This window comes from Geospiza fortis, unplaced genomic scaffold, assembly GCF_000277835.1.
Source record: "Geospiza fortis unplaced genomic scaffold, GeoFor_1.0 scaffold11, whole genome shotgun sequence".
Taxonomy (NCBI): domain Eukaryota; kingdom Metazoa; phylum Chordata; class Aves; order Passeriformes; family Thraupidae; genus Geospiza; species Geospiza fortis.
The window spans coordinates 2,888,880-2,911,820 of NW_005054304.1; the positions used below are offsets into that span (position 1 = coordinate 2,888,880).

Genomic DNA, 22,941 nt, shown 5'->3' on the forward strand with positions numbered 1-22,941 from the left:
AAGCACTTCAGGAAGGTTCAGAGGTCCTCAAAGGATGGAGGGCAACAAAGATGATTCAGGGACTGGAGCGTTGGCCTTACAAATAAAGGCTGAGGGAGCTGATCCTGTTCAGACTGGGAGGGGACCTCATGAAGGTCAGTTAGTATCTGTAGGAGGGATGCCAAGAGGATGGACCAGGCTCTGCTTCGTGCTCTGCTGAGCAATAGGACAAGAGGCAACAGCAGAAACTGAAGCACAGGAAGTTCCACCCGAATATGAGGAAGAATTTCTTTACTGTGCAGTGACCACACACTGGAACTGATAGTGAGGGAGGCCACAATCTCTCTGGACTGAGATATTCATGGACCATCTGGGCACAGTCCAGTGCCATGTGCTCTGGGACAGCCCTGCTTAAGCAGGGAGGTTGGACCAGATGAATGACCTACTGTGGTGCCTTCCAACCCTAACGATTCCGTAATTCTGTGAAAGAAGAAAACCTGCTCTGTGCAGGTGACCCTATAGCATCTGAGAGACTGCCCACACTTCCCTAGGTGTCCACACGATCCTGCCTCTTTGCTTGCCAGCTGCAGAAACTCGCTCAGCTTTCAGGGACGCTCCCGTTTGAGGCAGCCCGTTCGGAGCCCACCTGAGCTCCTGGAAAGCGCACCAACACCTCGGACCGTGCCGATTCCTCACAGCCCCCGCGCTTCCCAGGGTCTAACCCGGCTTCAGCGCCTCCCCGAGCCCGCTGGGAAGAGATGGGACGGTCCTTGAGGGCTCCGGTAGCCCGGCCTTAGCGCCGCCCGGCCCCGTCGCCATGGCGAGGCCGCGGCGTCCAGTGAAGGGCCGGGCCGGCGGAGAGAGCTCGTCCTGCGGCCGCGCCATGAGCCCAGGTCTGTGCGCCGGGGAGCTCCGGCCGATGGGGGTACATTTTATCGGTGCAGGAGCCAAGGGCCGGGGTGTGTAGCGGGACAGGTGAAGGCACACGCTGAGGTGTCCCTGGGCGGTGGTTGGTGACAGCCAGGCAGCGGCGGATGGCGGCTGAATTCCCAGCGCCGCAGGGACGGAGGGCATCGAGCATATGGGTCAGGCTGAGGCCGTGACCGCGTCCAGGTCACTTGGAACAAATAGCATCTATCACGCTGGCTGTAGATTTTAAAAATGTATTGGTCGTTTTTATTTTTTTAATCAATTTACACTATTACTTTCAGTGTAGTAAAGCTGTGTGCCAGTAAGTGTGTCCTGTCACGTTCTGATGTCCCTTTATCTTGCGAGGTGCCAATAGCAGCAGATATGCCCACGAAGGCAGCCGTGGGGTGCATCCATCCCTGCTTCCTCTCCTCCTTCCCGGGGAGGGAAATCCTCAGCCTTCAGAAAATGTGTAGGAAGAGCAAAGGGGTTTCCCAAAAGGTGCTGGGAAAGGCGCCATTGCTATCAGCTGGTGTTTTACTTTGGCTTCAGTGCGCCTTAGAGCAATTACATCCATGGGGAGATTCCTTCCATTGTGGGATTAAGTGAAGCACTTCTTTAGAAACAAACTGTACCACCTCATGTTTTGCTGAATTCTGTGGGTGTTTGATTAAGTAAATGAGACGTGGCTTGGACTTTATCATAAAGGAGTAAGATGTAAAGTGGTCTTTAAATGACCAGCAAGGAAATTTACAAGACTGAAATAGCGTGGGTTTCAGAAGGATGTGGTGCCTTCTGTCATGTGTCTGTGGTTGTAATTTACCTGTAAGAATTAGTTACCTTGAAAATGAGAGAAATACACCCTCCATTTTGCTCTGAAAGCAATCTCCCACATCTAAAGTAAGAGTTCAGTTGGCATTATTATGAAGAAGCTTGGGGTTTGAAAGAGGAGCCAGGGCAGTATTTTAGTCCTTGTGAGGCAGAAGCATGCTAAGAAAAATGTCTGCATATGTGCCTCGTGTGAGATCTGTGTGCCTGATAGCCTCTTTTCCCATAGATTTGATTTCTGTGGGTTGGGAACGTGGAGCACGTGAGCCAGCCATTCGTTGTGTGCTCCAGCCAGGTGCTTTGTGGCAGTCCCCAATTGAGAGCTCCCTATCAATAGCTTTCCATGGCTGCAGTGGCTCTGTGGGGGTCTCCTTGCAGCTGCTTCCCCCCCTTTTCTGCCCCACAGCTGCAGTCAGCCCCTCTGTCTTGCCAAATTCCTCAGCTTCCACTAAGGCATGGTTGTGTTCATTTTCCTGCCTAATACCTCTCCACAAAGAAGCTTGTAGAAAGCTTTGCATCTTCTCTGGGCTTCAATATTGATGTTCCAAAGTCCAATTACTATTTCTCACTGAATAGCATCTTCCTAAAAAAGGGTTTTCCTTTCTATGTAGTTTTTGTATACAAACCTGTCATTCTTTGTGAGAAGTATAATCTTTTATAGTGATGAATTACCCATATGTTTTTTGTTCTATTGATTTTTTTTTCTTTTCTAGGACACACTTCTGTTAAATTTCACTGCCTCTAATTGCAGACCAGTTTATCTATAAATAATACCTATTTCTTTTTGTAAAAATATTATCATTAGTACAGGGCCCGAGAAGAATGACTTAGGAGAAATATCCTATCCTGTCATCCTTTGAAACTATAATTCTCCTTATTATTCAGTTCTCAGTAACACAATTTAAAAAATTACTTCAATATAACTGTAGAAAAATACTGCATCAGTGAAATGGCTTTTGATCCCAGAAAGGCTAATATATAAAATATCTGCTAATCTGATGCTGATCATTCAGTAACAAATTGATTCATATCTAATACCTATTTCCCAAAAAATAAATTCCCTTTCACTAAATGTAGCAAATAGTTAAATTCTTTCCCCCCTCTTATTATATTCTGTTTTTCCATCCCTATTAAAAGTTTATGCCTTCAGGCCTACCAGCAGGGCATGCAATACCTACATTAAACCAAATTTAAAAGTAAGGGTGCTCCTGCTGCTAACGTCCTCAGATCACAGACATGCAAAATGAAGGAACTGGCAGCTGAAACTTTAATGGTAGGAAGTGTAGACTGAATACTTGGGGAAAAAACACAGTAGCTCTATATGACAAAAAAGTCCTATTAGCATTTATGTACTTCAAGATGACAAGCCAGATGATTCTCAGTAACTGTGAGGCTTTTGGCTTTTGTTGTAAGTAAAACCCTGTGTTGTAAGTATAGCATTACTTACTTTTTTTTTCCTTCAAAAGCTTGTTTCTAGTATGATTATGTAGGATTTTGAACATTAACACAGTGCCTGTAGTTGCTTTGCACTCTGTATATTCCATCATCTGTCCATGTTGTGTATTAAGTTAAAATCTTATCACTACTTGGACCTAGATAGCTTGAGGAAGTAAATGAGATAGCTCAGATGAATCCCATGCAGGTATTGGTTCCTGAATCAGCTGTCCCTATGGAAATCAAAAGCACCTCAGTGAAAGAGAGAAATCCATGGAAAGATAAATAATGACCATTCCTTTGTGCTGTGTCCTACTGAAGTAATGCTGTGATTTGTGTGGAACTGGAGTTGGGTTTTAATGCACTGGAAATAACAGAAAGTGACCTGGGAAGCGGCACAAGAAAGAAAAGAAACCACATTGCTGTGAAGGGGTTGTTTCAAGTAATGTTGGTTTTGTTTGTTTGTTTTAGTGCAAATGAAGGTGTTGCCTCAAGCAGTCCTCCAAAGCCCAGGGGAACATCCCAAGTTCATAGAGCAGCCTCTTTGCCCTCCATTAGAGTTTGCAAGGTAGGTACCACTTCTCTTTCAAACCATCATTTCTGCTGTGAGCAGCTTCAATCAGCTGTGCCACGGTGATAAATCATGTTTGCTCTTTTGCAATATTTAAAACTACAAAAATCATAGGCAAGGAAATTCTCTCTTAAGAAAGTTCCAAAATTAAAAAAAGAAAAAAATTTCCATTTGATTAAAATGGATTTCTTGTTCACAACTGAGTGATTTAAAATTAAATAGGAGCCAACTTACTGGTGAAGAAGACTTTTTGTACACTTTATGAAGTACTGTAAGTTATTATGGAAACACCAGAGAAAAAGGATAAATTGGCTTGAAAAAGGCAAGTGATAACCTCTAGAAGAAAAGAAATGGTGTCTTTTAGCAAATGCCATCCTCATCTCAATTCTGTAAAAAGAAGCAACGTTCATTCCAAGTCACAGTCTCTTTTCTTGACATTAATTAATTAATTAATTTTAATGGTTTTAATTCTTGTTGCATATAGGAAGCCATAATGATTTTCTTGAGCTGATGGAATTTCCTAGTGTATTTTTTTCCTAAGCATCACCTGCCCATGTTTTCTGTGTTATTGCTGCACTAGTATCATCCATAATAACAGCCTAGGTGAGATGAGTATTTGTTATTTTTAGTAAGCTCAGCTCTTTATGATGGATGACCATGTTTGTAGTTGCATCAGTCCAATACAGGTTATTACAGAACTTCTGTAATACAGCAATTAGTTTGCAAGTTTTTGCTTATGTTTGTTTTTTTTTTTCCCCTTGACTGTAGTTTTCTTTAAGTTTGGGGGTGTTACCAGTCAGAAGTCAGAAATTCATACTTTGGCTATAAGGCAGGTGGCATTTTAAATTGTATATGATTCTAAGGGCTTTCCCTCTGAATTTTTAATATTTATTTCATAAGATACCTTTGTAAAGACAATGGAAAGGCATCAGGCTTTTCTTTGTTTCATTTTGAGATGCTTTTTAACTGCAGTGCTCTTTAATTGCAGTAGGCTGATAGGAATTTGCCTGCTGCAATTCACTGTTTCTGTTTGGAGGTTTTGACTTTCTCTCCCTTCTTCCAAAGATCTTCCTAAAATTTTATTATTCTGAAAATTTTGATATTGAGAACATTTTGGTGTTGATTTTAAGTGAATTTTCATGGCAATATCAATAAGGTGTACATCAGTAGCAGCTCCTGTGGATTGTGTTAAGTGCAGCCTCGAAGCACAAGCCTCTGCTGGTGCCACTCAGCAGCAGCAAATTCTGGAACAAATTTAAAGGCATTATTTGTAAGGGAAGTTTTCACTGTTACATTGTTTTAAATACAGATATGTCAAAATATCTCTGCCTTGCTTAGCTGTTTTGTTTTCATTTAAATGAACTTTGTGAAGTGTCTTCAGTATTCTCAGAGCAATAAGGAGTGTGATGCTTATAATAGCTAACATTATGAAAAGAGTTTACTCTCATCACTGTAATGAAAGACAGCAGTGTAATACAGACAGAGAAAGAGCAAAGTAATGGATTTATGTGGAACACTAATGCTGAATTTCTTTTATCTTTGAGTGATTAACCAGACAATCTTTGTGCTCTTTCTTAGAAGGATAAAAATAAATTCACATTACTTTTATAAAGATTACATCCTCTAAAGTTGGGATATCACATTCTATTTATATACACCTTCTGGTCAGTAAGTGCATATTAGCCTTTCCAGGCATCTCGTGTGTGTCAGAGTGGAGATGCAAAGATAGGGTGGCTGAAGTGAAAGGTGAAAGGGTGCACAGTTCACATTTTTAGGATTCATACATCCTGAAATTTGCTCTTTAGTTTGATGACCTTCAAATTATCCCCTCAGTGGAGCACCTTTTGCACTATGCTGCTCAAACTGTGGAAAGCCAGGAGCAGTATTAAAAGATTGCATTGCACCAAGGAAAACATCTTGAGTTGGACTTGGGAATTCTTTTCTTGATTTGCCTTCGTTTTTAATTTTGGAGAAGCTGAATATGAAGTAGATTGTACCTCTCTGGTCCATACTGATAATAGAAAAATGTAACAGTTCTGATTTAGGAAACAGTTTAAATATGGATAGCTTAATCAATTATTACTGATGTAGCTAAGACACAATTTCTTTTAGTTTAGACAGAAATATCAGCTAACCAGATCCCCTGAAAGCTTATATCACCTCTGTTTTCTTTCAGAAATGAAGATTTGAACTAACTACAGACCAAAAAATTAAAAAGATACTTGTACGTGCTTATAGAATGTCTGATATATTACTTTGTCAATATTTCAGTGTTTAGCTCTACTTGGTGATGATAATATATTATACATGCTGCAGAAGTCTATGTTAGCACCTTACAGTGTTTCTTTTAATTTTTTTCATTTAAATTTAGGATTCATTTGATCAAAGACAAAGATGCCATAGATGATTATTTGGCGAAGAATATCAAAGGGGTGTCAACACAAGAAGCTGCTGCGTAAGTTGGCTTTTTCAAGGCATTTTAACATCCATAAGTTTATTGTTTCCTTTGTTTCTAGTCATCATAGTAATTTAAATTTAAAGTTCCCTAGGCCCTACCCTTTTTAGTGGAACTTGGCATTTAAAAATTGAAGTTGATATTAAATAATGATGTTTCATTTCTCCTGATGTTAAATATATCAAAGCATTTATCTCCTTGGTTTTACTAATTTGTATATTTACCAATTAGATCAGATTTGTAACATTGTTGTTAAGATTGTGTCAATAATTTATATTGATATTGTGCTGCCTTTTTTTTTTCTTTTCCCTTCTCTTTTTTTTTTCTGAGCCTTTGTGAAATATCTCCTTTGGGGTGGGAGCTGAGTGTACTAACATACACGTTCTTCTAATTTTGAATTACTATTTAGCCAAGCCCAAGTGCTGACTTCTGTGGTGAAGCATTTAATACCCTATTAGTTATTTAAAAACCCAGTGAATGAAAGAAATCTAGATAACTTTTGATTTCTTACAGCTGAGGTATTTACATTCAGAAGTTACAAGAGACTATGACTGACTTATTCTTCTGGAGTATTTTAAGAGATCTGGGGTTCAGCACCATCAAAATTAATGAAAGAATTCTAACAAACTGGATTGCTGGTTGCTTAAGTGAGCTGATTTATTTATTTCAATATTTAAATAATAAAAGGATGCATATACAAGGGCTCTAGGCACCTTAACAATGAATATTGCAAGATCACCCTTGCAGCATAAAAACATTCTATCAGTCAGACAGGAATTCCACCAGCTAGTTTCTTGCAAAATATGCTTCTTTCCTCCTTCCTAGCCTAAGAATGTCCTTGCAAACCTTCCCTAAAAACTTCCAAGTTGAAATCTAGGAAATTACTGCAAGTATCAGAGCTCAGGGAGCAAGCACAGAAGTGAGCACCTTCCCTTACTGTCCCCCTGGTTCCACCCCAGCTGTGGAACTGGTTGCTCTGCTCATTACACTCCAACAATTGTCACAGGCTGAGTTGCCTTCCCAGGGAGCTCCTTTCTGCCCTCAGCCCCAGTGGATTTCCACGCCATGCCAGGGACACAAGTGTTCTCTCTGAGGTGATTACACAGGAAGTCATTGCTATTTTAGGAAGGCCTTGGGGCTTCAAAGTGCATTTTACAAACAAACAAAAAAACAATGCAAAAATTCCTCCTACGTGATGTTTTTATATCCAAACCCTGAGTCTGAATGTTGTGGCAAAGGAAACCAGTGAGGGCATCCACAATGAAGTAAGAATTTTATCATCTGTTCTGCAATACCTACACAAAGTGGAGCTCCCTTACAGTTTTGTAGGAGGCTGTTTTTCCAAAGTTGCCAATGCCTCTTAGAAGATTAAACTGAAATATCATATGTATTCTGGTGTATTTCTGTGGAGATTTTTAAAGTGCCTACCTTAAAAGGTTCCATTCATGTTCTGTGCATTTAATTCTCTTAGAATTTTAGCTTTTGATAATGAATCAGCAGTTATGAAATTTCTCTCTCTTCCTAATGCTCTTCCATAACCTTGATAAAATCATTTGAGAGCAAACAAAAGGTAGCAAACTAACTACACAGTTACATTAGTATTATGCTAATCTAGTTAGAAAAAACTACATGCATCAAATGTAATCTAAAACAAATTTCTTAAGTAAGGCAATGCCATATCTCTAAATGATCTTACTGAAATCAGTGCAATGCTTGGTATGTCTCAGCAGGCAACGGGTATTATTATTTTAAAAATATGAGAGATTGCTTGTAACATGCTGTGTAGTTTTTCAATATTGTTTCCATTCCAGAAGCAGATTATTACACTTCTTTATAAAAGGACGGAATTTCCTTCCTCTGACATATAAGTATCTGTACTTTTGTTTAATATGGAAGTTAACTTTATATGCCAGTAATTATTGCACCAAGACAAATTCTTGTAGCCACACTTCTGCTTAATATTAAACACCAGTTTTTTTAAGTGCACATTAGGCAAACAACAAATTTATTATCTTCTAAATAAAGCAGTGTATAGGTAGTATCACATTTATGGAAAAAAGTTATATTCTTTAAAATTTTCCCCTAAAATCCTATCCTTCACAATATTCCTTAAAATTGAGATGAACTATTGAAGGAAAAAGGTTGCAGTTATTCTTGTATTGTAAAATATTGTCCTGTGTTCCAAACTTCAGCAAAAGAGAAGAATTCCATTAAGTGTCTTCATGATATAATCTATTTTTTTTGTGTGCGGAAAAATGAGGAGATGTTTTTCATTCTTTTTCTTTGTAATAATTTTTTGTCCCAGGTTGATATGATAGGCGAGGGAGAAAAAATAGTGCTTAAGAAGGATAGTACTTTAACTATATTAAAACAGGATATTGCTTTGTTTTTTCATTGATTTTGTTTTGCTTCCTTCTCAACAACTTTAACTTGAAATAAGAAGTAAATGTGGTGCAAGGATCTGGAAATGGAAAAAAGTAGAAGTTCATTAATGCAGAATGTGAGAGCTTTCTTGCCACAGAAGCAGGTTTTTGTATGTGGAGGTTGGCTGACTCCTGTGGCCTTCAGTGTGCTTTCATTGATACCTTCTGTTCTTAGTCCTGACTCACCAAGTTATTAACAGCTCAAAATCAAATTGCAGTAAAAATGAAAAATAGTTCATATGACTGAACTAAGAGTCAAGAAGTTCACGATGAACTGTGAAGTAAAGCATTTTTCATCAAGAGATTAATTTCAGGATTTAATCTTCAGATTAGTTTAGAGTCTAAAATGGGCCAGAATTTGATATTGTCATTCTTGTTTCCTGATCTTTTTGTCAGGGCCAGAAAGATCAAGTAACAGTTCTCTCCTCTTCATACAAATGAAAATTGTCGAAAGAGGAGCACGTCATTGAAAAAGAGTTGAAGACTAGAAGGAGAAACTTTGAAATGTATTTGATTAGAGGAATAGCTTTGCTTAGCTGTAACTAAAAAAGTTACATCAGTGATGTTACTACATGTATTTTAAATACATTTGAGTTGGATGATGGAGTTCTATGGTCCTCAAGGCTCTGATGGTCAAAAGAAATCCAAATTGTTATACAGAGGTAGTGAAGGCTTACCTAGGTATGCAGAAAATCTGTATTTGTGTTTTCTGTCTCATGAATGATGGATCAGTGTGTTATGGAAAGTTTGTTTGATAAATTTGTGTCAGTAAAGACAGGCTGTGAGGTGAATTTTTTCATGTGGGAGACAACATTCTCTTACACACATTCTGTCAGATGTTTTTGAGATACAGTGGGCTGTTCTGCTTAGAATTCTCCAATGGCTGACCCACTTTAGGATTAGCTGAAACAGAAAAAGGCAAAGGCTCTAATTCTCAGGTGTTCTCCAGAGCAGTTATTGGCCATTTCTGCCAGTACTGGGAAGGTGGATTGTTAAACTATTTTTGAGATTGTTGGCTGCAAAATGGAACATAAAATTTCTGCTCTAGCAGTGAGGAGTGATGAATATAGATGAATAAGCTATAGCATAGCTTCTGTAAACTCCCTGCAACAAGAGCAGAGGGACTTTCACCCAAGCTTGACTGATCCAGGTTAATAACCCCAGCCTTGTGATTAGTTGAGCCCCATCTTTCAGGATCCAGACAAGTGCTTTAGAATAAGGTGAATTATACTTTCAAAGCACCTGTTTCTCTCCATTGCTTATAGAGAGATCATAGGGTGATGAGCTCAGATGTAGACACATAATTTACCACTCAATCCCACACTGCAGAACTATGGAAATTTGAACACTGTAAAAAGGATGAGGTAGAGGTCTTAGAAACTGATTCCTGAGGCAACATTTTTACAGGAGGCTGTCAACTGCAGAACAGAAGTGACCTGGCATCCATTTTAAAACTTCTGTTGGTGGCATCTGAAAAAAAATTATTTTTCCATTCTTCAGTCAGAGACAAATTATTTACTACCCTCCCCAAGTTTCTGCTCTTTTCAGTGTCAGGATCAGCTAAGTAGAGTTAAGGAAGAAAGATGTGGGAAAATTTGTGAGGGATTAAGTGTTTAGAGGAGTTGTGGAAATAAATTATTTCTTTGCTACATCCATACGTCTTCTACCAGTGCTCTCTGAATACTCAGCCCTATCTGTTCTCCAGGACTAAAGAGGGATAAACATCCTCACCTGACTAGAGGCCAGGATGATCTGGAGAGTTCACTGAGGGAGAAAAATGGGATTTGTGGGCTGATGGAGAGGAGAGGACCTGCTATGAAGGTTTATTCTGTATTTTCATCATAGCCATGATGGACTAGCCTCAGTATTAGACTGGGATTTTTCTGACCTTGTCCTTGGTGATTTATTTCAATCGTGAGAGTTGTTTCAGCACTCAGTTTTTTATTTATTTGCTTCTTTATCTGTCTGTATTCCATGCATTGAAGGACCAGTGCTTTAAGGAAGCTGAACAGAAATAGCTGATTGGGGATTTGATTAACCCATACTTTTAGTAGCTGTCACCTCTACCATATAAATTAATAAGGTGACTTCTTAGGTTACTCAAAAAATAATTGGGGACCTTTTTTTCATTGACATCATATTGCCGTGTTGTCTTTTTCACTACCTGAAATTTTTACTGGGGCTTCCCAATTTGGAGGGGCTTGGTCTAGGCACAGGGGGTTTATGTTGTAGGGTAATTGACCATTTCTCTGTTAATAAGTGAGGCTCTCAAGGAAGAGAATAGAAGCACTAGCAGAAAAAAGGTGAGGAAAATATATTGTTGGTATGGGATTAAGGCAAAGGAAGCACAAAGTGCATCTGCTATTACTAGCAAGCTTGCTGAAGGCAATTTGAGGTGTAGACAGATAATGTGTAGGAGCAGATTCTGCTTTGGCCTTGTATTTCAGCCCTTGATTGGACAGTATTTGGTTCCAGTGAGGCACTGCTGTGAGCTGCTTCCATTTCTTCTGTGTACTATGCTGTAGAGACGGAGGGAGGCAAGCTCAAGGAGATGGCAGCAAACAGAGAAAGAAGTAGACTTCTTTCCCTTTTATGTTCAGTCCTAGCAACACTTTGCTGTTCTTCCTGATATCAGTCTTTGGACCACCTGTACACACCTTATGGCTCTCTTTGTTCACATTACTCAGGTCAAAAACTGGTGGAATGTTGTGTAAACTCATTTACATTCTATGAGGGTATCTCTTCACTTTTAGATACTAAAAACTATGGAAGAGGGTAAATCAGAACCAAAGAAATTTATCCTTTCATGGTAAAAGAAATTTTAAATGAAGGCACTGTGTCCCAAACTCCCTGCTGGTTGTGGAAAGGGAGATGGCACAAGTCGCGTAGTGAGCTAGATGATAAATTTTAAATTCCTTTCACAATATTGTTTAAATATGTATTTTTTCCAGTCTGAATAATTCCTAAAAATCTCGCTTGCCATGACCAGGATTCAATGTTTATTAAACAACTTTCAAAAAGAGATTTTAGAACTTAGAGGCACACATTCTTTTTGGTCAAATGAATGATCTCTGTGAATTTTGGGCCTGATAAGCATATTATTTAGTGTAATTAGGCAGTGATCTGAGGAACAGAACTGTGTAGGAAGTGAATGGTTTGCCTTTCCTAAAGAAACTTCTCTGTGCATTTGTGTAATGTGGAAGATTTTTCTTGAAAAGGTTAAAAAAAGTTCTAATCAACTTCTGTACATTATGTAGAACTTCATTTTCTAAACTCTGCAAAAGAAAGTTTCATATTTAATGGGAAATCATGAATTATTCCATTTATTATCTACTTCCTCCTTTCAAAGACATGATCTGGATAAAAGGCGGGGTGAATAATTTCAAAAAATACAATACATTTTTAATGGGAAGGTGCAAACTACAGATTCTCATGACTATTAGCAAGTATAGAGGAAACAGAATTTTACTTGCAAAAACTCATCAAACTCTTGCAAAGATAAAATACATGACATACTTTAATAAAGAAGAACACAGTGAGCCGAAGTTTTTCTTTTTTTATGTAACTTGTTGTTTTTACTAAGTTTGGTCTTACGGTTTTTTAGTGCTTTCATTTCACAGTAGTTCAACAATATTTACTACTGAAGATAATGTACAGGCAGTACACAACTGACTTCTATTTTTAAAACACTCCCTAAAGGTGAAGCATCTCTAACACGCAAAAAGAGGCTGAGATGAAGAAAGATTGTCTAATCTGCCTTGGTACAGTCATGACTTCCTAATAATTTTTACAGTGAATCCTGCATCATGTAAAATCCTCGCCTTTCCTTTCTTATCAATCTCTTTGTGGTCTATTTGTCCTTATCCTACTGAGTAAATTCAGCTGAGGACTTGAATAAGATCTCCCAAACAAAAGCAAAAGTACTGTGTGAATTGTTCATGTCAATACTGCAATAAATGCAAAACCTTGTATAGGGTTTTATGAAATTTCGTAAGAGCAGCTTGAGAGGATACAGAAAGTAAATAATTGTTTGTCTGTCCTGCACACTGTAAAATAAACATGCAGAGAAATTTAGTGACTGCTTTGCTATCATGCAAGTCAAATAGAAAGGATTCCAAACTCACATGTTTCTAGCTCTCAGACCATCAGGTCAGCTCTGAAATAAAAGAGAGAAGTTGAGAAATACTTCATTTTGATAAATAGTAGTCCATAAAATGTGGTTGGATTTGCTTTTGGTTAAGGAACATTATTAATTTGGAAAGAAAAGTGGAATGATTAATGAAGATAGTGGTTTCTTCTGATTAGTCTGGAAATAATCACAGGTGTGTTTACTTATGTAAGATGAACATTTTTATTAGGGTAGAATTTTTATCTTTAGTTTTAATGTTTCTTTGCATTTATGTTTAGGGACAGAATGTTTCAAAAGTTCATTCCTAAATTTATATTTCCATTTTCTGGGTTAATGAGGATTCTTAATTATTACAGTGCTTACATTCATTTTAAAACACTTTTTATGTGTCATCCTTTGATGTTTATAATTGATTAATTTTTCATTTTATGTAGCTTTGAACAAAAGGAAGTGAGTTCAATATATGTGTTCTTTGCGGGATCCTACTGACAGGGTGTGCATCTCCCTTTGATTGCATGATTTAGGTTAAAGTGTGGTTTGACAACAATCCAATGACTGAGGCAGCAGATGGAAAACACTGCATTGCTAAAGCTAAAAGTACTTGTACATTAAAAAAAAAAAAAATATATATACATATATATAGTATAAAGTACCTACCCCACTTTTTTAATACATGCTTTATTTTCATCTTTCTGTTATAGTTCTGGATACATAGCTCCATAAAGTTTTTCTTCTTTAAAAATCTGTATTGTTACAAGTCAATTCCAAGTGCTGTTTTTCCCTCCCATGATGTGTACAAATTGTCGTGCAATATTTTTTATTTATAATTAGAATAAGGAATCCTTTTTATAACATTTTGGGGGTTTGTGGATTTTATTATTTTTTGTAATATGATATTAGCTATTTCAACGTTGTAATTTGGAATTAAAAAGCAGGTACCCCACCCTAATGTAATTTAACACTCAGCCTTAGTATTAAAATATTCTGAAGTGTAAGCTGTCTATTACTGCTTAATGGCATTTACTGTACTGTCATATCTTTTTTTAATGAGATTACTATAGTCTACAATTTAACATATTACCATGCAGTAAATATTTCATTAAAAGAAAAGTATTTAAACGGACAGTCTTTAAAGCAGGATTAAAGAGGCTGTGCCCTGGTGCAGTTAAATAGCTTTGTATCTGTAGCAGTACGTGGTACTGAAATGTGCTGAGTGCCTGGACCATACAAGGGCTTGACTTAGCAAAATACTTGTGTGGATAGATTTTCCCAGAGAACTGGGATATCACAGGGCTTGGATTATGAGTTAGCTGTGTGCTCACCTTTGGTGGGTTGCAGCCCAGTAGACAGCAGCAGTGTGAGTATAGGGGCTGACACCACTGGAACCTAGGTGCTAAAGGCACCTCACCTTCCATATTTGCCAAGTGTTTGTTTGTGCACTTTCTGTGTTCAACAATTCCCTGTGCAAAATTTAGCGCATTTTGGGCATCACCAACAGGGTTGCAAAACTGTTCTTGGTTTTTGGCTGTCCAGCTATAATTAAATAACAATTCCTCTTTCAAATCCTAGGCAGAGCAGCCTGAATGTATAAAATCGTACAGCATATTTGGGTTTTTTGTGTATTTTATGTACTATATTTGTTTTCACTTAATGCATATATTTTTCAAATTTTAGGGGGTAAATTTTGATATTCCCATGTTTGTGATGTGTTTTTTTTTGCATATAGGTTAAGCAAAAAGTAGCAAAGTATTCACATAGTTTATGTAATTTTAATTTTCTTGTAGATTTATAGACAGGAAATGGGGGGAATTAAAATAAATTTGCTTAAATAAACATAAGCAAAAATATCTTTATTATTTTTTCATAATTTTGTGATGCTTATCTAAGGCATTTGTATCAGTCATTGGCTTGCCAACTGCAGACGGAAATCCCAAGTGGATGAAACCTATTTGAATACAGTTTTTAAACATTATAATAATTGGTAGAGTAATTATTTTACACTGGAAGTACACTTTAATATTTTATATACTATCGTTGTTTAATCTATGCCATTTTGTTCTTTACAAAATGGGATTGCTACAGTACAATACAACAACTTGTATTGTAATCAGCAGCTGGAATTAACTGGAAATACTAATTAAGCCCTACAAAATCAAAAGATATGAAACCTAATATTAAATATATATAGCTATAAATATATAAATCTGCCATCTGAAAGTAGTAGTCTTCTGGACTTATTTTGCATGTCTGTAATTGACCACATTAGACAGGAGGCATAGAGAATTAAGCTCCTGATAAATGATTCTGTTATGCTATGCTGGCTGTTTTGATCATTTCTAACACCAGCTCCTGCCTCTTGGCCTCTTAATTTCCTTTTGCTGTCCTCTCTTTCAGTTTAAAGGGTAGAATGCAAATAGCCTTATTGTGGAGGACTTTAAGTTGGAAGGAGTGTTGTGGAGTGCTGTGCTGATCTCCCAGTATTGCTTAAGGGTCTTGTAAAAGTGTAATACCATAATATAGGAAAGTCCTTGAGACTGGAGCAACAGTGTAATCATTAATCTCACTGAACATTGCTATTTATTATTCTTCCACTGATAAAGACAGATTAGAATCAGGTTTCCATGATTTCTCAGCATGACTTGAGATAGTTTTGTAATAGCAATGATAATGCAAAAAGAAATCCATATAAGAAAATTACGGAAGTAGCTGTATAGTTTAGGAAAAAATTTACATGTCTGTAGCAATATCTGAGTACACTTAAATTAAGCACGGTGTTAACAGCAGTGTCTTTTCTAGCTCACAGATCCACATTCAATAAGTAGCTCCTTCCACCCATGTGATGTTACATAGCACAAATTTGTGACTTGTACCAAAGTGCCACTAAAATGGCAGCTTTAACTTTTGGTTATTTATTTGGTGCTGAAAACTCTTGTGACACACAATCCCCATCATGACACAGAGACTCAGAAGCTCACAGAATTTTTCAGCACTTTCTGATGCAGCGCTGCATCACAGTAACTGCTGGTGTAGGATCAGATCCACCTGGAGCTCAGTGCCCTGCCTGTGTAAATAAACATTTAGCAACAGCACGGGGTAGCAGCAATGACAGAAATGAATGCACAGGCAGAGGATCGGGGGATTCTCAGAATCAGCTGGCTCTGTGGTAAATGTTGGGGTTCTCATCTGTTGAGTTTCATGCATGAGAAGAGCAAGCCAATTCTCCTTTAAAACCTGATTAACTGCTATCTTTGTTTTAACCATAAATACATAGAGATGCTCCAAATTTCATTTAAAAATAGTTAGCTTTTTTTAAAAATCCATCTGAAACCTTTTTCTCTGGCATGATCTCATGATGACCCTCGGGGAGGGAGAACTTTGGGTTTGCAGTCACATCACATTTAGTTTCAAAACGAACCCCGGTCGACCTTACAGAGCTGTCTGCTCTCTCTGGTCCGACACATCCCGTGGCTTGCAGCGGCCGTGCGAGCCGTGGCGGCCCCTCGCCCTGTGCCGGGGCACGGCCCGGCCTTTTGTTCTGCGCCGGGATCCGCGCATCCTGCCTGCAGTTTCCCACATTTCCAGTAGATGCCCCCAGAGACCATTAAACCCCGAGATCGGCTCCGCTCCGGGCACCGCAAAGGGCAGGCAGTCTTCTCTCATTTCGCTCCTGGAAGTAACTTAATTGTTCAAAGGAAACCTCAGGTCAGCGCGGACGAATGCAGAAAAACAGACTCCCTTGTTTAACAATAAATCATAATTTGTTAGGTAGCAAGGTTCGAAAGTGTTTAGTGTAAGGTTGCTTATCAATGTAGAAACATACTACACTAATGCTAACAATGGAATTTATAAAATAAATCACCGAATCATAGAATATCCTGAGTTAGAAGGAACCTTAGGTTTGATGTTTTAATATTGATATTAGAAATCAAGTAATCTTTAGTTATCTAAAACATGAGTTGTTCTGCTTAACCTCAGATTTTACATGCTGCATGACATCATAGAAAGTAGGATGCAAAGTGTTTTGAGAACTAAGGATTTATAGTTTATCTCAAGGTATCATGAAAAGTTTGCTGCTCTCACCTACACCATGCCTCTGTTCAAAAGGAATGTTTGATGGGGGAAAAGAGGACCCTGGAATTTTCATCTGGAAACACTGATTACTGTAACTATCTTAGATTTCATTGCAGTGTCAAGCTCTTTTAGGGGAGACAAATAACATTTATCCCCCTAATACCATTAATCCCTTGCCCAATTTCACTGTTTGTGTGTGATCAGTCACTCGTAGCTTATATATTACAGAAACTTAAAGAATAGTATTATTATATAGTATTACAATGGTGTTGTAATTATATAATAATACAATAGTATTATCCTTGTGTGCTTTATGCATAACTGACATGACTTTCATTTTTATGCCGCTAAATTTGAAGGGTTTTACAAAAGATAGCTTCATTGCTTGCATGCTAAAATCAGTCCTCTTTGCCACAGAAAAAAAATGTGCTGTACACAGTAGGATTACCTCAGCATTATTTCAATTTCTCCATTAATTGGGATGGGATTCATTAAAACCCTCTTGACACAGGTTTCTAAAAATTACATGTTTTACTATGTGCTTTGTTTTCCTGTACTGGTTTGCTGAAAAATATGCTTTAACTTCAAGTAAAATGCATCAGTCTACAGAAAATAACATGGACACAGTTTTTCTATTTGTATGAATACCAGTTCTGTGTCCAGTGAGTGTTAAAAATTACCTGAATGACATTTTGGGTAGTGACTGCTGAGATCTTTTAGCACTACTTCCTCGTTTATTTCCAATACATCTCCTGATCTAATGCATGTACACACACAAACATATATAGAAACCATTGTATAAATAGGCACGTGTGTGCCTGCTATGCAGATTGTTATTCCACTTCTCTGAGTTAGATTACTGTAGCATTCAGTCCTAGGCCTTTGGAAGTTGGTAGCAATTTTTTACCTATGCTCTTCAGGGTTTTTTTGGTTTTTTTTGATTGCGTAGAATTTTTAAACAGTAAAGAAAAAGGTATTCCATATAAAAAATAGAGAATACATTGCATGGTATTAGCATAGTATCTTTACAGTATTTTGAAGCTATATACTGTACATTTGGTATATGTCAAATATAGCATATTCTAGTAAATGAATACTTAAATGTTTAAACATATTTTTCATATACTTTTATAAGATAAATGTTGCAGATTTTTATGGTACAGAGTAGTTATATCTTTTCCCTTATGTGTGTGAGAAATGTGTGATTTTCAGTCTGAAAAAGCATCCATTTATATACAAACACAAATTCAGTACTGTCTGGTCTAAATTGTATTGGGGTTATTTAATATTTTTATGCTCAGTTATGCAAGTGAAATATGAAAAGTACACATGAAGGATTAACGCGCATCTGTGTAGTAAGAGATTTTATTTTAATTATATCAAATATGAAATAATGCAGATTATTTGCTTCCTACATCTTACATTGCTGTCTATTTTATTGACATCTAGCGAAGAAGTTTTTCACATCACTTCCATCTTATCAACATTGTTAAAGAATTGTAGTAGCTGTTTTTAAGATCAAGGTATTAGTCTCATTGGGCTATTATTATTACATCTGAATTTATTACATACATTATAAATCTCATTTTTCAGAATTTCATATTTATTTTAAAGCTGAGATAATTTGAATTTGAATGGTTTTTAATCTAAAAGGACAGTCTTGAAAACAGTTTGGTAACTCCATGGGATATACAAGATAAAGGTAACACATCTGTGTCCTTGCCATTTTACTGGGGTTAAGATTGGTTTTCTCAGACTGGACAACCATCCCTGCAAGCCTTTATATCTGTACCTTGTGTTGCAGTCCCATTGGACTCATAGTTTTTTCCAGAACAGGACACAATATGATTGTTTCATGCCATATAAAAGAAATATTTTGATTATTTCCATAAATAATACCTCTAAATGTGTATTACCAATTGAGAATATTTGATTCTACAACTTTTTGATATGAATATCTTATCAGAGTTTATGAAGGCACTAAATTCAATAAAAATTCATTATAGCATCACTTATTTGTAAAATTAGAGAGGAATTATCAAACTTTTGCATCACTAAACCAGCTGAAGTTATATGCTAAATGGAAGGAAAATAATATCTAATTATTCTGGCATATCATATATTTTTGGCATAGCATTTGCTTGACATTTTAAGCCAAGCCATCTTGTCCTACAGCAAAACTATTTAATGTATGTATATAGCAACATATAACATATAGCAATATGTATGTATAACATATAATAACGTTATGTATAACAACATATATGTTGTTTTGACATGAGCCTCAATTTTCCCTGTGCACTGTCTTAAAGCAAACTAAGGGTTCATTGTGTTTTCATGGGCTAATGTAAACATGGGGGGGGGTGTTCCCATCAGTCAGCCTTTTCTACCAAATATCAGCTAAAGAATAGCAGTGTATTTTTGACCGTGTTTTCAATGTACATATTGTTATTTATTGATTATTGCCATGTTTGCTTCCCTAGGGTATGGCATTTGCAAGCAGATTTTAGCAGATCTCTTTTTGAGTGAGGGAAATAATACCCACTCCCTGCTGCTGAACTGCAGAGGTCTCTTCCTGAAAGCTGTTGTAGTTATCTGCACTTATTTGGTAAGGTGGAGAACAGAATACAAGTTTAAAGGCTTAAAATTTCCCTTTCTTATTCCCAGTTACAGGAATTCATATGAGAAGAACATCTGCATAGACATGCTGCGCCGGGGTTATCACAAGTCCTTCTCTGAGCTCCTCACTCTGATCCAGAAGTGGAATGCCTTCAGGGAGGCTGCAGGGCCTGGGTCAGCCATATGGCATGAGAAGTCCCTGGAGGAGCAGCCTGATAAGCTGGATCAGCTTTCCCACTTCCTGACCGGGGCTGAGGCAGCCCGGCGAGCAGGTAAATGGAGGGATTGTGGGTAGCGGAGCAGCGGGAGCTGCAGCCGCCAGCGCCTGGGGGAAGCTTCCAAATTGTTTCATGTATGAATTTGAAACGCTACTGCATCTTAGCACATTGCAGCCTTAGTCAACTGAGCTGTATTTATAGAATAAATGATTAGGAGCTGCAGATATCAGGAGAGGTTTTGTGAAGGAAGGAAAAAAAAAAGGAAAAAACATGTAGAGTGAATTTTGATAACATCAGAAACGTTTGATGTATTTATAGCTTTGATAACATCTCAATTATTTTCTCATAGTTTCATTATTTATTCTTTTTCTTCCGCTATTGATTTGAGTAGCTGGTTTTGTATTAGAAAAATTTAATAGGTGAAATGCTGTTTCACGCAGTAATAATTTTATAAATCTGTTTTTATTAAATACCCTGCTAACTGTTTGGATTTGTGACTGACTTAAAAAGGATTGTGAACATGTCAAATAAAATACAGCACACAGATGTAACATGCCACCTGTGAATTACTAGATATTAGTGAAGACATAACTCCAAATTACTGTATTTTCTCTATTGCCTACTATTTACTAAGCACTCATATTTATCATTTCCTTTTACTATAAATAGTAACCTAACTTACTCCATCTTTCTCCACTGGAATAATTGCAGGGATGGAGGCAGACAAAGCTCTACCTGTAATCTTGCTTCATAACTGAGTTGATATCAGTATAGTTGTCTTGTTTCAAGTTGCATTTTGATCATTACAAATATGAAAACCTACAGTAACTCTTGTGAATTTGGAATCTAAGCTTTTAAACTGAAATTTAGAACGCAACTTCATTTCAAAAAAAGGAATAGCAAAATAAACCATTTTGGCACTTCCAAAAAATGCTAATTTTGAATGTTTATTTGATGCTTGCCATGAAAGCCAAAAGTTGTGTTTCTTTGTTTAATTCGCTGTAATTCTTAACAGGAAGCCCAGCCAACCATAATTGGAAGGAATCTTTACCTTTGCCCGGAGTATGACTAAAACCTGAACAGGCGCCCCTGTATCTTGCAGAATATGAGAGAAGTTTGGGGCTTGGACTGGCCTGGCAGAAGCATTCTGCCAATATCTGATGGTCAAAAAGTACTGGACATGGCTTATCTCCATGGGCCTGCTCCCTGCAGCCACTTGAGGAGAACAGTTTGCCTGCCTTCAGTGCATGATATTTTTCAGTGTTACAGGCTGATGTGTGACAACAGAGGTGGCAAACATGCTCCCAGAGAGGCAAGGCATTCCCAAATGTGCAGTTCCTACCCTTCTCTCACTGAACCTGGCATTTCTTGTGTGCTGGGCTCTGTAAGTCGTTCACCTCTCCCAGAGACAAGGTACCACCACCAGCTGCCTGATTGCACCTTGCCTCTAGGAGAGAGTATCTCCCAACTTCGCCTGTTGATTAAAATGAAAGAAGAGAAAAATAATGAGGATTAGGAGTTGGCAAGCGTTACTGAATTGCTGGATCAGAGCATAATTTGTTTTGATTTTTTTCACCGGTTTCAGTGCAAATCTTTGCACAAATGTCTTGTTTGTATAAAATGAGGTTTGAGTTGCCTGGCAGATGAAGGAGTGGATGGTAATTCCTGTTGCAGGTCTGAGAGCCAGCAGTTCTGTGAAGATTCACATGAATTGTGCAGCTCATCAAACACTAATTCAGTAGCTCTGCTAATCCGGTTACTCTCTGATTCTAATCAAATTGCTTGGGGCTCTGGCTTATGATCTCCTGACAACTCCAGTTGACACCATTTAAGAATCATTCAGCAGTTCACCTCAGCTAGAACTTACCATGATGTAGCAGCCACAACGGCAGCTGACCTGCATTTACTCTTTAGCTGCCACAGTTCAAGCTTAAAAGGGTGAAGGTAATATTTGGGTCAGCAAATGGTGAGAGTTTCATAGCGTGGTTGATGTTCCTAATATTAGGTTGGCTGAAATTTTACCTATCTCAGGTAACAATGGTGCTGAAAAAGAGATAGGAGCTATACATGATGGCCATAAAAATTCATTACTTTTAAGTTTTTTATGAATTGAAACTTCACAAAATGTTGGGGTTTGAACCTGGAGTGGTATGTGGAAAATAAAATGCTTACTTGGTCAGTAAATAATTTTCTTATTTGTTATTTAATTTTTCTCATCTATTATTTTTGGATAATAGGGTATTGCTGTCTTAATTTTGAATATAACTTAGAACTTCTAATTTTAGAGTTTTATGGTATCTCCAATAGTGTACAGAGCAAGCTATGTACACATTCAGTTTTCATAATTATTGGTGGAAAGTGTTAATATTGTAATGGTTTCCACAGTTTATAGTTCTAGGACACTACGATTCTGGACATAAATAATTTGCTTGAACTGAATCAGAGGCATTCATCACAATGTGCAGGCTGATATCAAAGAGCAATTACTTTCTTTACTGCTCTGTTTGAAAATAGTAGAATTTTGTTTACCAGCACTACACTGATTGTCTTTACATACACCAGTAAAGGTTCTCTCTGTTTTCATTTTTAATAGAATATTTTGGTTGAACTTCAAATTACACAGGAGTTGTCTTATTTTTAATAGCCTATTACCAGTACTTTACTGTGTGAAAAAAACCACAGCTTTTCTGGAGAATTTAAACTCTTTTTTGTTGCATTTGAATATCTCCCAAGTATTTAAAAAACAGAGAGGGAACTTTAATCCTTGCAGCTTTTCAGAAAAATGACTGATGGAGTTATTTTGCCCTGAGTTCAGCATTATTCTAAAGCACTGGCAGAAATATTGCCAATGCTTGACTATATTTTTGTCTTGCCTTCTTTATACAAGTAAAGTAAATGTTTCTGACTTCAAAATTGAGAGAGTTTTAATTATTCTTTGATGTTCCTTTATACTGGACTAACCTCTTTTTTTACAAGTTCTGGTTTCAGGAGCTTAGGGGAAAAAAGGAGGTAGTTGAGCTGTTTAAATATGTATATAGTTGTAGGTCTTTTTACAGAAGAATAAAGGATAAATGCCAGAGTAATGGATCTGCACAGCTCAGCATTTGGTGTATACAGTGATTTCTTGGCACATGTATGGAAATACTGGGGGTTCCTTCAAAAGGAAGCTGTATTTTGTATTTATCAGTACTGACAGTACTCTGTCAGTATAGAGTGAGCTGGTTTGCTTGTAGCCATGGAAAGGAGTGCAAAGCAAGTTCCAGCTCAAGAACAATTAAAGGAAGAGCTGTCCCAGCTGTTAACTC

The 22,941-nt window shown here is 37.4% G+C and overlaps 1 protein-coding gene across 1 annotated transcript in view; it reads left to right on the forward strand.

Moving 5' to 3' along the window:
* The first annotated feature begins 834 nt into the window (after window positions 1–834).
* TTC29 (tetratricopeptide repeat domain 29) overlaps window positions 835–22,941 on the forward strand; it is a 114,363-nt gene continuing 92,256 nt past the window's right edge. The window contains exons 1-4 of the mRNA XM_031066457.1: window positions 835–872; window positions 3,622–3,718; window positions 6,093–6,176; window positions 19,467–19,690. Coding sequence (XP_030922317.1) covers window positions 863–872; window positions 3,622–3,718; window positions 6,093–6,176; window positions 19,467–19,690 — 415 coding nt within the window. The 5' untranslated portion in view covers window positions 835–862. The remainder of the gene's footprint in view (window positions 873–3,621; window positions 3,719–6,092; window positions 6,177–19,466; window positions 19,691–22,941) is intronic.